Source organism: Oryzias latipes, chromosome 15 (genome assembly GCF_053564925.1).
Source record: "Oryzias latipes strain Hd-rR chromosome 15, Olatipes_Hd-rR_3.1".
Lineage (NCBI taxonomy): Eukaryota > Metazoa > Chordata > Actinopteri > Beloniformes > Adrianichthyidae > Oryzias > Oryzias latipes.
Genome location: NC_136251.1, coordinates 21,268,160 through 21,281,661, shown reverse-complemented (window position 1 = coordinate 21,281,661; position 13,502 = coordinate 21,268,160). Strand labels below are relative to the sequence as shown.

Here is a 13,502-nt window from a genome sequence, read left to right as displayed (position 1 = left end):
ATGTCTTCCGTATGCATGATTTTTCATATTTTCATTTATGTGGAAGGATAAAGGTATAGTTTACCGTGACATTTTTTGATTGCTGGCCTGCAGTCCTCCTCAGAAGGTTTCACACCCATCAGAACAGCAAGAAAATAAATGCAAGCCATGTGCAAAAGATTACGCCCGAGAAACAAGACATGTTTAACTCAAGAAAGAGGGGAGCACTAAAATGAATGCAAGATGGAGACAACAAGAAGACTCATAAGATCAAAAGAGGGAGAGCCAGAGCAACAAAACCTTAAAATCAGCAATATTGGATCACTGCATAAATAATGCAAAAGTTATAAGAACAGAAACAAACAAGTTCAAATGGATCAAAGAAGCTGCAGAAACATGGAAAAAAAAAACATAAACCGAGATGAGGAGGCATGCGCGCTGTCGCCTCCTTGGGATGCTCTTCTCAGGAGACCACCACTAGACAAAAGGGGGCGTGGTTACTCAGATTGACTTGACATATTTAGTAGTCAAATGTGATGATGGGTGTAAACATTGTTGAGGAAGACTGCTGGCCAACTGTTGAAGTCATGGAAAACATATATTTTATCCTTCGATTTGTTGAACAAAAAAAAAACCTTACATCATAGATCTATTTACATGTTCTGCTTTCCAATTTTTGGGAAATTAGTACATTTTGTGTTTTTCAAATCTGTGTTATAATCAGCATAAACATTAAATCTTCAGAACTAAGAAACAAGCATTTAGAATAGTAGCAGCTCACTGCAACCACACATCTACAAACTCGGCCAGCAGCTTCATTACAGGGAGATTCCATCATGTTAATCCTCCATCATCTTTGCAGTGTGTTGCCCGGTTCCAGAAGCCACGCTGCTCTAAGCTGGCTTTCCCAATGTCCCCAAAAATGCTCACGAGAGTATTTGCACGGAATTACAACTCACATGACACAAATCCTATCTCTGCCGCAAACAGAGCGACTGCACGATGCTGTCATTCAAATAAATGGGTGTAACAAATGTGTGGTAACACTTCCTTTGCAGGCAGGTTCGGTGGGAAAATGTGCATCAGCTTAGATTCCCTCATTGAGCCCATGCTGCCCTCAGATGTGTCATCAATTTTTTATGAGACACACCGGGCTCTTCAAAGTGATTGCTGGCCTCTCGGCTTATCGGATTTGGTTTAGGGGTTGCTAATGGCATGATAAGGCACATTAGAGCGATGATAACTATTTAATAAAGTTAAATGTGGTAAAGCTCGGGGCAGGGGACTGATCATTTTTTAAAGAGGTCATAAAACTGAACTTTAAATATACAGAGGAGAAAATAAAAGGTTCAAAAGTATAAAGAAAAGGATTTCTTAGTATAATCTGGTTCCATGTAATTCTGGTTTTGGGGAGCTTTGATTAAAATGTATGATCCATTTAGTCTGTTTTACCTGTTTTTTAATTGCTTTAAGAAGTTTAGTGAAACAGCTGTTTCTTTTGAAACATCTGTAAAAAAACATGCAATATTTTGTGGGTTTATTTACCCTCTGCCTCCCTTTGGCTATCAAACACACATATGTTAAGATAATCCAGCAAAAGATGGGTGTTCCTCATGTTCCCTTGCCAATGCCCTGGGTGGGATCGTCTGTTCAAGCCTCAAGGGAGGAAAACGCAAATAAACAGTTTAGTATATGTTTGCGAGCACATGTATGCATAGGATTACTGCCTCTAAAGGACACAGCTCACGCTGTATGTATGTCAGAACATTTATGAACCCATCAAAATCACATAAAAAGGCAAAGCAATTCACGAGGTTCTTCTCCTGCTGCAATGATTGCATTTACATGAACTCACAATCCTCACAAGCTACCACAACATGGACAAAAGTGCAGATTGCAACAACAACTGCATCTTTTCTGATGGGGAAAAAAAATCCTGGGTATTTGATGAGTTTACTCTCTTTTCTGCTTCTTTTCAGGGGTCTCTTTGCAAGTCACTACATTGAAACGCACTACATGGAGGATGGAAGTGCAGTCAGCAGTGCACACAACTACACGGTATAATGACAGTTGAGCATTTGCATTGTCTAAAATAATTGTACCGGTAAATGTTTTTTCTATCGATACAGATGATCCAATTTTAGGAGTTAAAAGCATTTAGCATCTTAAATAACTGCATCGTAAGGATTTCAATGCTTTAATGTGGTACAGCATGTGGAAAGCTTTGGTCGTTGCTGAGCGACGCAGCCATTCTATGGTCTACATGATTAGAAGGTGTGTTTTATGCTGGTTGTTGTTCAGCCAGCAGGGCCACAGGGATTTTTCATGAAATCCTCTTTCAGCTTCCAGTGCTTGTTTGACTCGGTGTGTTCGTAAGCCATGCAAAGAGAAGCATGTGCTCCTCTTCTGCAAATAAGTACGAGAATGTTTGGTTTGAATCTCAATTCTAGGGAATGCCCTGCTGGATTTCACTTATTGAAATCAGAAATCCTGGCTCTATTTAGGTTTAAAAAACAACAGCAAAAGCGTTGCTTTTTATCTGAAAGGCTGTAGCTTTGATCATATCTAAAAGTTTATTCTAATAGTTGAAAGGATCTCTCTAATTTTCCTCATTGGCTTTAAAGATCCACTCCAATGAAATTGTATTTTAACATGTCCTTGTGGCATTTTTCTTATGAAGGAGGAGAAGTATAAACAAAATTCTGATTAAAATTGCGAGTTTTAATATTTCTTCATTCAAATCCTTGTGAATGAGAAGCAGATGTAAAAAATGCCATTGACGAAGCTTGTAGTGACATAGGTGCTGCAAGCTCCCTGCTCCACTCCATTCTAATGACAAATAGCTCCATGTACGACTTAATTTTCTTTGTTAGAGCTGACATCTGGCTATCAAAAAAGGCATAAATATAATTAAATGATCACTGGGAATGCTTTTAAAAGAATCAAAACATGACTGGAGTGAGACTTTAAAAATAAAAAGTTATAATTTATAAAAAAAAAGTAAATTTTTGTCACTGTTCAGTTTGTTTCCTATTATTTAGGTTTTTAATTTTATTCAAAAAATGTTAAACCAAAATCATTTTTTCACCTTAAGTAAAATATATTAAATATATAGCAATAACTCAAGAGGCATTGTATTTTCTATTATTCCTCCAGAATCCACAACCTGCTGCTCCTGAGCAAAATGATGGTCAAAAGTTTCACCTAATGAAAATTCTGTTCATCATTGTAATATATTTAAAGCAGATTTTCTTTTCTCCTGCTGTATTAATGCTCATTTTCTGTCCAGAGGTAATGCACTTTAAGTAGATAATTGCACATACATATAATTTATTTTGGATCTTAAATAGCTCCATTGTAGCTAATTAAGTTATAGGTGATGTTAAAATGAAAAAAGTACACTAAGGTAGACCTGATAGACAATTTGGTTTCCCTTGCCTCCATTTTTAATTCAAATAATTATGCTGCAGCGGGTTACATTAGAGGCAGTTTCATTTATTAAGGAAAATATATAAATGCCCCTAAAGTTGTTATATTTATCACAACCTGTAATTCTCTTTTTGTAAATTTATTGTTTTATACCTTATATGCAAAAATAAATAAATAAATAAGTTGCACAAAGGGTAGCCCAAGCAGCTCTCTGTGTAGACAGTGACAGGCCCCTATTCTAACACTGTTCCTGTCTTTATTTTTATTTTTTTGTCGGAAGATGTTGCAACCATCAACCTGTCAAAGGAACATGCTGCATTGTCTTAAACCTCACCCAGATGCTCATGTGTAGAACCTGCTGTTTCTGAGCTCATCAATCTGTTGTGTGGTGATTAGGGATAAGTAGAATAAATTCGCTTTTTTTCTTCTTTTTTTTTCTTTTTTTTTTTATAAAAACACATTCGGTGTAAACCAAGTAAAATACACAGCAGTCAATCTCTCAAAAAAGAGAGCATGTGTGCCGCTGATCCTCTCTGGAAAAAGTTCTGTCTGCATTGATGGAGTTTAAGCCTTATTCTTTTGGAGTCTGAGTTTCAGCTCATACATTAGCCATATCCTGCTCCCACCAGGGTCTTTGCTGCTCCTCACCTGAAGTGCAGTAGGTCAAATCTGATGTTGTGGGCTAGATTTTCTAAAGCCGGAAAGCCGGAAATCAGAGCCAATGGGAGTATTAGAAGTCAAGTTTCCTTTCACAAAGGAAATCACCAATGCCTCCTGATGTTTTTTTTTTTTTTTTCGTGAGAAATGAACTAATCTTGGAATAACTCATCAGAGCCTTTGTTGTTCTACTTTTTATATTGATGATTCAAAGGTCCACACCTGACTCACAAATCTGCAATAAACTTGTAAAGCAGTGCTCCAGCACAGTTCTAAGCGCGCTGCATTCATATTGCTCAGGTCTACTCCAGCTCTGCTCAACCTATTAGGCGGTGACAGCTGATTTACGAGGATTGGAAATCTGCTGGACAATAAATGGAAGTTTGTATTCCCTCACAACAAGACTCATTTCCTTCGCTCTCCTCACACTCAGACAATGCTGAAGCGGCTCAAACATCCTCTTTTTCTTCCACCACGCCGCTCTGATGGAATAATGAAAGATAAACTCTCACCATATTACCTTGCATCCATGTCAGTTTCCACTTAGTGGTGCAGACTGCATTAATTTCAAACAGCCTCGCTGTGAGGAGTGAGGGAGGGGGAGGGATCGCTTTTCAGAGCATGCTAATTGAAATAAGCATGCATTAGGCAGCATCAGCAAAGTTCCACTCAGTCGTGTTGTCCTTTGTTCCTTTGAAGTCAGGTAAGAGCAATAGAACTGCTTCAGGATCAACTTATAATGTTTTTTCTTACGTGGATTTAGATATAAGTGGTAAAATTTAAAGAGTAGTCGCTTTATATATGTTTATTTTTTGTTTGTTTTAATCTTTGATGTGGGAAGTTTTTTCCTCACATGTGCTCATATTTCTTCCAGAAAAACTGCTACTACCACGGGGAAGTGCAGGCACATCCAGACTCTGATGTTACTCTCAGCGTCTGCTCAGGCCTTCGGTGAGAAACACAGGAATCAGTTTGTATTCACGCCGCATCTCAAAGCTGCCCTTTAAGAGCTATTTGCCACTGCAGAGTTTGCATTTACTTAAGTCTCTCAGCACAGCGGCCCATCGTTCTTAAGCCCCTTAAGGGAGCTGTCAGGAAGATGGTGTGCGACTCACAGGAAAGGGAGAAAATGTCACACAAATGTCTTCGTTCACACAGGCATCCAGTAAACATTTACTTTCATTCTTGCAGTAATTGGCATTTGGCTGTTGCAAATGGCCAATCACAGCCTCGAGTTTTCTTTCTTTGCACTTTAATCTTGAACCAATAAATCAGTAGGAAAGCAATTAGTGTTTGGTTTGCCATGAAAGCCTTAATCGAAACAGAAACAGCTCTAAGTTAAATACTATCAATTTTTTGTTCTTTATGTTGCAACTGTCAGTATAAAATGGCACACAAAGAAATTCAGCTTTATGTCTTTTAAGGATCACTGTTTCTGACACGCGCAACTTCGATGCCTCCATTTACTCCTCCATTGAAACCTGCTAGTCAAAGAAAAATAATGTTTTTAATTTTGAAAAGTAGCTGTTAAGTAAGGAGATCGATCAATCCTTCGTAGTTTACCAAAGTCATCCCAAAAAAGAACTCATTTTCTCTGTATGTTTTGTATGTGCCAAAGCAACAATCGTTCATTTCTATTTATCATAATAACAACAATATAAATACCAAACATTGTTTTGTTTTTGTTTTTCCTGAAGGATAAAATAAAACTTTGTAGTTCCTAGTGGGTTTTGGTCAGAGAGAAATCAACCCGAATGGCTCTTCAAGGGTTGAAGGTTGCAGACCATTAGTCCTGACAAAAGAGAAAAGAAGTGCCACTGTTACCGGTTTTGACAGAGATACATAATCAAAAAATTATTCCATTAGAGTTTGTGCTCATGTTTTAAAGCTTTGTCCTCATTGCATTACTGCAGAGGCCTCATTGCAGTTGAAAACAAGACATTTGTCATTGAGCCTGTGTCAGGCCACGCCGACGGGGCTCACATTATCTACCATGTGGAGGAGCTCAAACTGGCCCCTGGAGCCTGTGGCCACAGCTTCAACGGGTCCTCTGCTGCCCCTCAAACCCACATCAACCAGCCTATTCAGGCATTCCACAAGAGGGTGAGATTACAGTCTGGTTTTCTGAAATGATTTTTTTTAATCATTATATTGAGGAGTGTTATGGTATTTATCAAACATTTCCAATAGCACTGACATTGGCCTTTTTTAAGTGACACAAGGGGCTTAAAGACTGAAAAACTGGCAAACAAGCCATTTGGAATGGTTCCTATGAATGCTGGGGGTTTGACACTCATTTTGCTGTTAGGAGCCCAGAGTTGAGGGCTCAGGAAGGTTTGGCTAATGACTTGCATAGAGCATGTGCAGCATCCATCTGCCTTCAGCATCCTCTCCATTTGATCAGGAGGCTCATTTTACGCCAGAGCAAAGGAGTTTGTTTATCAAAGAAAAGTAGTTTTAGGAGCTAAAACAACAGAAATACTTGTGATTTCTCCCTTGCACAAGATTAGAATGAATCAACCTTAAAATTGTAATCAAGTCTATTGCATGTTGGAAGCTTTTTTTTAACATGTTTGACTTTTTTTTTCTCTCGTGTTAATATGTATTCATATGACATTTTCCAGGTAAAATCCCTAATTAATCCAGGATGGAAACCTGAAACAAGTAAAATATCTATAGTTTAATTCTATTCAGTGGTAAAAAACAAAAAAAATTAACAAATTGTATGATCACTGTTGAAGTCTTTGAGGACCCTGCTTTGTTCATTTTTACAATAATGTTCAATGTGTAAATTGTGTAAATTGTAATCCAGATTAGCACAAAAAGATTAGCCATTGTAATTAGTGTAGGTCATGAGCTGTCTTCCAATAACTGCAGTTTCCACCTATAATTATTAGAATTTCCATTCATATAAGTGATGAATCTATCAATCTATTCATTTAACAAACTCTCAAATCCTCTTTATTGGTATCTTTTGATCAGGTGCTTATCCCAGTTTGTATGAAGGTAAAACCCGAATTCTGTAATATTCAAAAGAATATCTTCATGAAAGAACGTTTTTTTAAAGGGCCATCAACAAACTGGCTAAAAATGGTAAATTAGGGTGTTAAATTGACTTTAAGAAAAAATAGTAGGTATAATTGTTGACAAAAAAATGTACACCTTGTGTAAAAAAAAAAAGAGAAATGTAAGTGCCTGAACCAGGGGTGGGCAAACATTTCGACAAAGGGTTCAATAGAAAGGCCGGACCAGGAACAGATGCGTGGAGTGTTTTGGTAACCCACCATATAAGAGAAAGAAATAACATGGATCTGGACGAAATAATATTGATTGAAAAGTAATATATGTTTTAAAATACTTTTTTTAAAAATACAATTTAATTGAATTTGCGCTAAACTTCACGAATAAAACTGAGCAGCAGCGCTGTGTCCCGCACGTCTGTTTCTCATCCAGCGATGATAAAAGAAAGTCAAATTCTTATGTCTTAGTTTGCCCACCTTGACTTAAACCTTTAAGTTTGACAACATCTTATAATTCAATAGATGCAGATAGATTGCTAACATAACACACATCTTTTGTTGTTTCACTTATTTTTATGAATATTTTTAAAAGAAGAAAAACTAGAGCTTTCATTGCTGTATCAATAAAACTTTTCTTTATTCAAACTTTTAATCTGCATCCCAAAAAAGCTATGAAGCAAAACAATCTCTTGACTGTTTGATGTTGACACTGTACTGTATATTGTCAAAAGTTAACCTTTTATTTTTTAACTTCAAACTTTTTTTTATCCACCTTAGGACAAAAGGAATACTCAGAAGACCACCAAATATGTTGAGCTCATCATTGTTGCGGACAACAGAGAGGTAATGCACCAGGCATAATTCACAGCAGCTTCTCGTGTTATAATTAACCCCTGGTCAGGCAGAAAGAGGCAAGATAAGCTGCAGTAATCATAGCAGGCCCTGGTGGATCTGCAAAAGAAGATGAGTGTGCAAAAACCACTCAATGTTTTCCTAGTTTTCTGGGTGTTTTGTGTTTTTTTTTTTTTTGTTTTTTTTTCCTGACAGGAAGTTCTGTTTTCATTTCCCCTGCTGAGCAGACAGGAAACAGGAAAAGCAGCATTCAGTCAGAAGAGTCTCCGGAAAGCAGCGATGAGCTCAGTGGAGCATTTCCTCCTGACAGTTCTCTGATAATCCCACTGTCTGAGAAGAAATACTTACTATAGTATATTTGCATGATACTTCTTTTTTAAGAATTATTGAAAAGGTAGTAGCAATCTGAGCTGTAATGTTGCCCAGGTCAGATTAGAAATTAAGCACCCAAGCAGGTAGAAAAGTATTGGGTGAAAATGCTTGATTAGACCTCACCGCAGATCGGATCCAAAGCTTTTGGGGCTGTTTTATCTTCCATTGCACCTGTTCCCTACAGCAATGCTATTTGTCTTTTTCAACACCAGATTTTTCAAGATCCAGATGGTCGCAGCTTGACACCCAACCCCACACAGATAAACATATTGCCTCCGATTATGTTAGCAGGCATTCAAACGAATAGCTGCCATACCTGTCTTTAGTTTTTTAAACCTATAGGTGCTTTTCAAATGGTTTGATTTTTTTCTTCTACTGAATCTTTTTTTTATCCAGTTTCAGAAACAGGGAAGAGACTTGGAGAAAGTTAAACAGAGACTGGCAGAGATTGCAAATTATGTGGACAAGGTAAAGAATACTCTTCTCTTTGCAAAGGAGATTAATGACTGCTTTAAAACAGAGGTAATGTTGGCAGAAATGATTAATGGGATTACTGTCCGATATTTCAATTTCCCACTAAAGCAGCTGCCTGAGACCTTAAAGACACATGGAATTACTCTGAGGATATAAAACAGAGGACGCATATTATGAACACATATATATGAACACTTTATTCATTAAAAAATACATTATTAATGAAAAAAGAGCTTTGCTAATTAGTTTGACTATTTTTCAACCTTTTTATTTCTATTAAAAAAAATCTTTTGAGCATATCGTGTTCTTGTACAGTTCTACAGAGCGCTGAACATCAGGGTGGCTCTGGTGGGTCTGGAGGTTTGGAGCGACTCGGATAAATGTCCCGTCTCTCAAGATCCCTTCAACACTTTGCATGAATTCCTGGACTGGAGAAAAGTGAAGCTGCTGCCCCAGAGGCCTCATGACAATGCTCAGCTCATCAGGTGGGCATTTTAAGTGACACAGGAAATTAAAACCTTAACAGATCTATCTAAAAGGAATCCTCGGATTAAGTTAAACTTTATTATTATTGTTATTGTTAACCTGAGTGGAAAAGACAAAGTCATGTAAGCTTTGAAAAAGCTGTTTTCATCGGAACTGTACAAATGTTTGAATGAATTTGTTTCCCAAATCTTCATTCATCTATTTATTTTCAATATGCACTTGTTTATGGCCACAAGGATCTGCTAAAGTTCCTCACAGCTGCTTTCAGACCGTACAAACCACAGACCACCAATCACAGAGCTTTGTTTCTAATCCATAACTTCCAAAATTCAAAAATACATTAATTTACCCATTTTTTTTATTTTTTCTACATTTTTATCACCTTTTTACCATTTGTATTAAAAATGAGCTTTCCTTGCTGTATTTATTTTTATCACACAGCTTTTTAATCTTTTACAGGCATTTCTTTATGCAAGAGATGCTACGAGTTGCTTGAATATGCTTAAAGTGGACAAAATTAGAAATACAAACAACTGAATTTCTTTATTTATTGGATTTATTTACATGGCAGAATATGTGGTTTCAAGAAAGCCACATCAGTTTCTCTTCTATCAGTCTATTTGAAATCAGAAACAAACATTTCTCTTGTTTTGATTCATTTATGAGCAAAATTCATTTGATGGTACATCAAAAATGACAGATCATTAATCTGGTTGGACTTTAAAAAGAACATTTCATAAACAGTTGAGTTATAAAAAGCAAATTAATTTTCTGAGTTCCCTTCATTACCACTGCCACATCTATTACCTTTGTGTTTTAAAAAAGGCAGTTTTTGTTGTCAAAATCATCAAAAATAATTAGTTTTCTTTAGATTTTTTTTTGGAACTTGTGTTTTTTTTTTTCCAAATCACATTCTGCTAAATTAAAAGTTGTCATATTTTTACATGGTAAAATATTAATTATGTGACAGTGGTAAATGCAGAGCCGACACTTCCCATAACCCTTATCACTTTTATGGTTTTCTTTGCTTTAGTGTTTTGATCCCAATGCTTTTTGGCTTTGCAGTGGGGTTTACTTCCAGGGTACCACAATCGGAATGGCACCCATTATGAGCATGTGCACTGTGGAACAGTCTGGAGGTATCGTCATGGTGAGTAGTAAGCCTTCTCACTCCTCCCACCCTCCTCTTCCTCACCGTAGTTTGATTGCAGGAGAGGACATTTTCCGGATCCAGCATTCTAACACAACCCATATGTGATTTCCATGTGAAAGGTGTCTTAGTGTTTGCTGGAAGGCGGCTTACAGACCTGTCTGTCTTCAAATCTATCTTAAAGGAATGGTGTTTGTGCCTCTGGTCTCTTTACCTTAAAAACACACAAGCAAAGTGTGAAAGTGTACGTCCAGAGTGACTGATGACACACACAGACACTTTCACAGCTGTCCACGGTAGGTTGAATGAGTGTTATGATCGCTTGCATCATATTGTATGTAGCTTTGCTGCCTCGGGGGGTTTGAAAGGGGTTGGGTGGGGGCACGCAGCTATATAGAAAAGGTCACAGCTTTCGAATACAAATCGGCTGATTTGTTTCAGTTCTTAGAAAAAGCGCACATTTGAGTCAAAAGACATATGTTTTTAATAACTCCGCCTCACCCCCAGCATTAAATTTACTCCACATGGTGAATGGGAAGTCTAAAGTGCCTTTCATTCCCAATACCATTATATCCCAGGATAGACGTGTTGTCCTCATTAACATTTGCATTTTCTGCTGCCCACTGCTGTGATCAGGCTTCTCCAGATGTTTGTCTTCCTCAGTGATGCTTGTAAAGAGCAGATGCTCTGGCTCAAGATTAAAGGGCCTAATGAGCAGTGAGAGGGAGGTCAGATGAGATTATCTGTTTTTTCAAACCACATTGGGCCATGTGTCCCACCTCAAATCTGCCTATTAGGTCTTTGAGTCGCTTTGTAAATACTTTTTGACACCATTACAAAATTGTTTCACTCAGAAAAAAAAATGATGCTTTAAGCTTTCCTGACTATTGGATTTTTATGTTTACTTTCCTGCTTTCTTAAAGTTAAACTACATCTCCACAGAGTTTGATTTCAGCTGGTAATATTTCAAACTCCAAGTACTTAACTTGCAATTACCATGAACTCATAAACAGTAGTAGATGGAGAATTTTCCCATCCTTTTCCCTTTAGAACATGGACTCTGCCTCCCTTGACGCTGCTCTTTAATCAGAGCAGGAAGTGGCTCAGCTTGTCCTCAACTTTGACAGATGACCTCGCTTTCAGAGGAAGCCTGTGATTTTCTCATGGACGTGGCAGAGAGCCACAGTAAGATATACCGTCATGTGTGGGTGGTCTCTTTTGCGATAACCCATATTAGAATTTCTGAATCATTCATGTACTTAAAACTGTATTCAGCTATTATTCAGCCAATGTGCCACCCTATATACAGCATCAATAACTGTAAGATGGAAATGGCTTTTCCGTGCACACACTTTTAATGTATGTCTTCTGTTTCAACTCTGCTGCATTGTAAATGCTGGATTCTTTAATGTTATTTATCAAAAAAAAATCTTTTTCTAGGTGAATGTATTGTCACAATTATTAGTGACTTTTGTTTTCAATATATTTTGTTGCATTTCCAGTGTCACCCACACATTCATGTTTTGTACGTAGAGCCCAAAAAAAGAAAATCTCAACCTTACGAACGAACATATACGAACATTTATATAGACTGTTTTGGAAGGGTTCGCTTGAACCCATTTTTCAGAGCAGGGTGTGAATGTAGTAGCATGCCAGGTGAAGACCAGTAGTCTTGCCAAATTTTCAGTCAAACAAATCTACAGTACCTGACTGCACTTGAAGCAACTATAGTTAGACTAGAATGGTCATTAACAAGAACAAGGAAGAAGTATACTTACAACACTACAGTTTACCTTTTTATTACACCTTTGTCAATTTTGATTTGATTTTTTTTAACATGGTTTATTTCAAGCAATCAAATAAGAATAATGCACAAAAACATTACAATCATCAGTTCTACATTCATACAATGACGTATCAATTGCTTGATACATTCGATTGGATTAAATTTGACTGTAGTTGGAACATCTGTGTGTTTTCTTTCAGGATCACTCTGATAATCCACTGGGCGCAGCTGTGACTTTGGCACACGAGCTGGGACACAATTTTGGTATGAACCACGATACCCCAGAACGTGGCTGTGGCTGCAGGATGACGGTGGACCGTGGAGGCTGTATCATGACTCCCTCGACAGGGTGAGATTTTGATATGCTTTTTCTTAAGTATACACAAAAACTCCAACGTGACTAAAAGAAAAGTAAAACCAAGAATTTCTTATAGAATATTATTAAAAAATAGAAGAAAAATATCTGATGCTATTTTAATATTTTACATCAATTGTTCTATTATTGTTTTAAAGTTCCACTCCAATAATTTTTTGATCTTTTGCAAAAGCGTCCCCAGGGATCTTTTAATTCAGATCATGCCTAATCAAAAAGCAGGAGTTCATTTAAATTCACCTTTGAGTTTAGGGTGGAACTGTTGGAATGGAGTAAGCCCGCCAGTGCAACAAAAAATGGCTAACAGTATTAGAGACCAACCATATAGTTTTGAGCCAGATACTAGCTCAGATGAGGAGAACGAAAACGTACACGGATCAAATTGTCTGCAAGTGGATGCAACAGAATGGAGCGGAGCAGGGAGCTTGTGGCCTGCCGATTGTGGCACCCGTGTCACAGCTACAAGTTTTTTCTAATAAAATGTTTTCTTCTGCTCCTGATTCACGGTGATTTGAATAAAGAAATACTCAGAAATGCAAATGAAATCTAATTTTTTTTTTTTTTTTTTTTTTACTTGTCCTGTCCAACAGCTAGGCAGACAGATGAGAGCTGAGGGCCTCTTGTGTTGGACATATTTTACTTTAACAAGAGGGGTTATTAATGAAATCTTAATTTTCTTTATATATGTTCTACCTTAAGAGAAAAATGCCACAAAAACATGCTAAAAACACAATTTCCATTTGAGTGGGTCTTAAAACAGATTGAATTAGATGTTTTTAGCTATTTGAATCTGTGGCATAAAAGCATTAGCTAAAAAGCAATGTATTAAATTTTGTAAATAATTACACCCAATTTAGTTTATAGATATTTTAAAAAACCACCTCTATATGTTTTCTAACAGCTTATGTTCCTCAGGCCTTTTGT

At 37.1% G+C, this 13,502-nt stretch overlaps 1 protein-coding gene across 7 annotated transcripts in view; it reads left to right on the top strand.

Annotated features, from left to right (window-relative positions):
* The window catches only part of adam12b (ADAM metallopeptidase domain 12b), an 83,166-nt gene that overhangs the window by 33,756 nt on the left and 35,908 nt on the right, over positions 1–13,502 (top strand). For all 7 annotated transcript variants that reach the window (XM_078932470.1, XM_078932474.1, XM_078932472.1 and 4 more), the window contains 8 exons: positions 1,959–2,037; positions 4,940–5,016; positions 5,979–6,168; positions 7,863–7,928; positions 8,706–8,777; positions 9,099–9,268; positions 10,335–10,419; positions 12,406–12,554. In XM_078932470.1, the coding sequence (XP_078788596.1) occupies positions 1,959–2,037; positions 4,940–5,016; positions 5,979–6,168; positions 7,863–7,928; positions 8,706–8,777; positions 9,099–9,268; positions 10,335–10,419; positions 12,406–12,554 (888 nt within the window). The remainder of the gene's footprint in view (positions 1–1,958; positions 2,038–4,939; positions 5,017–5,978; positions 6,169–7,862; positions 7,929–8,705; positions 8,778–9,098; positions 9,269–10,334; positions 10,420–12,405; positions 12,555–13,502) is intronic.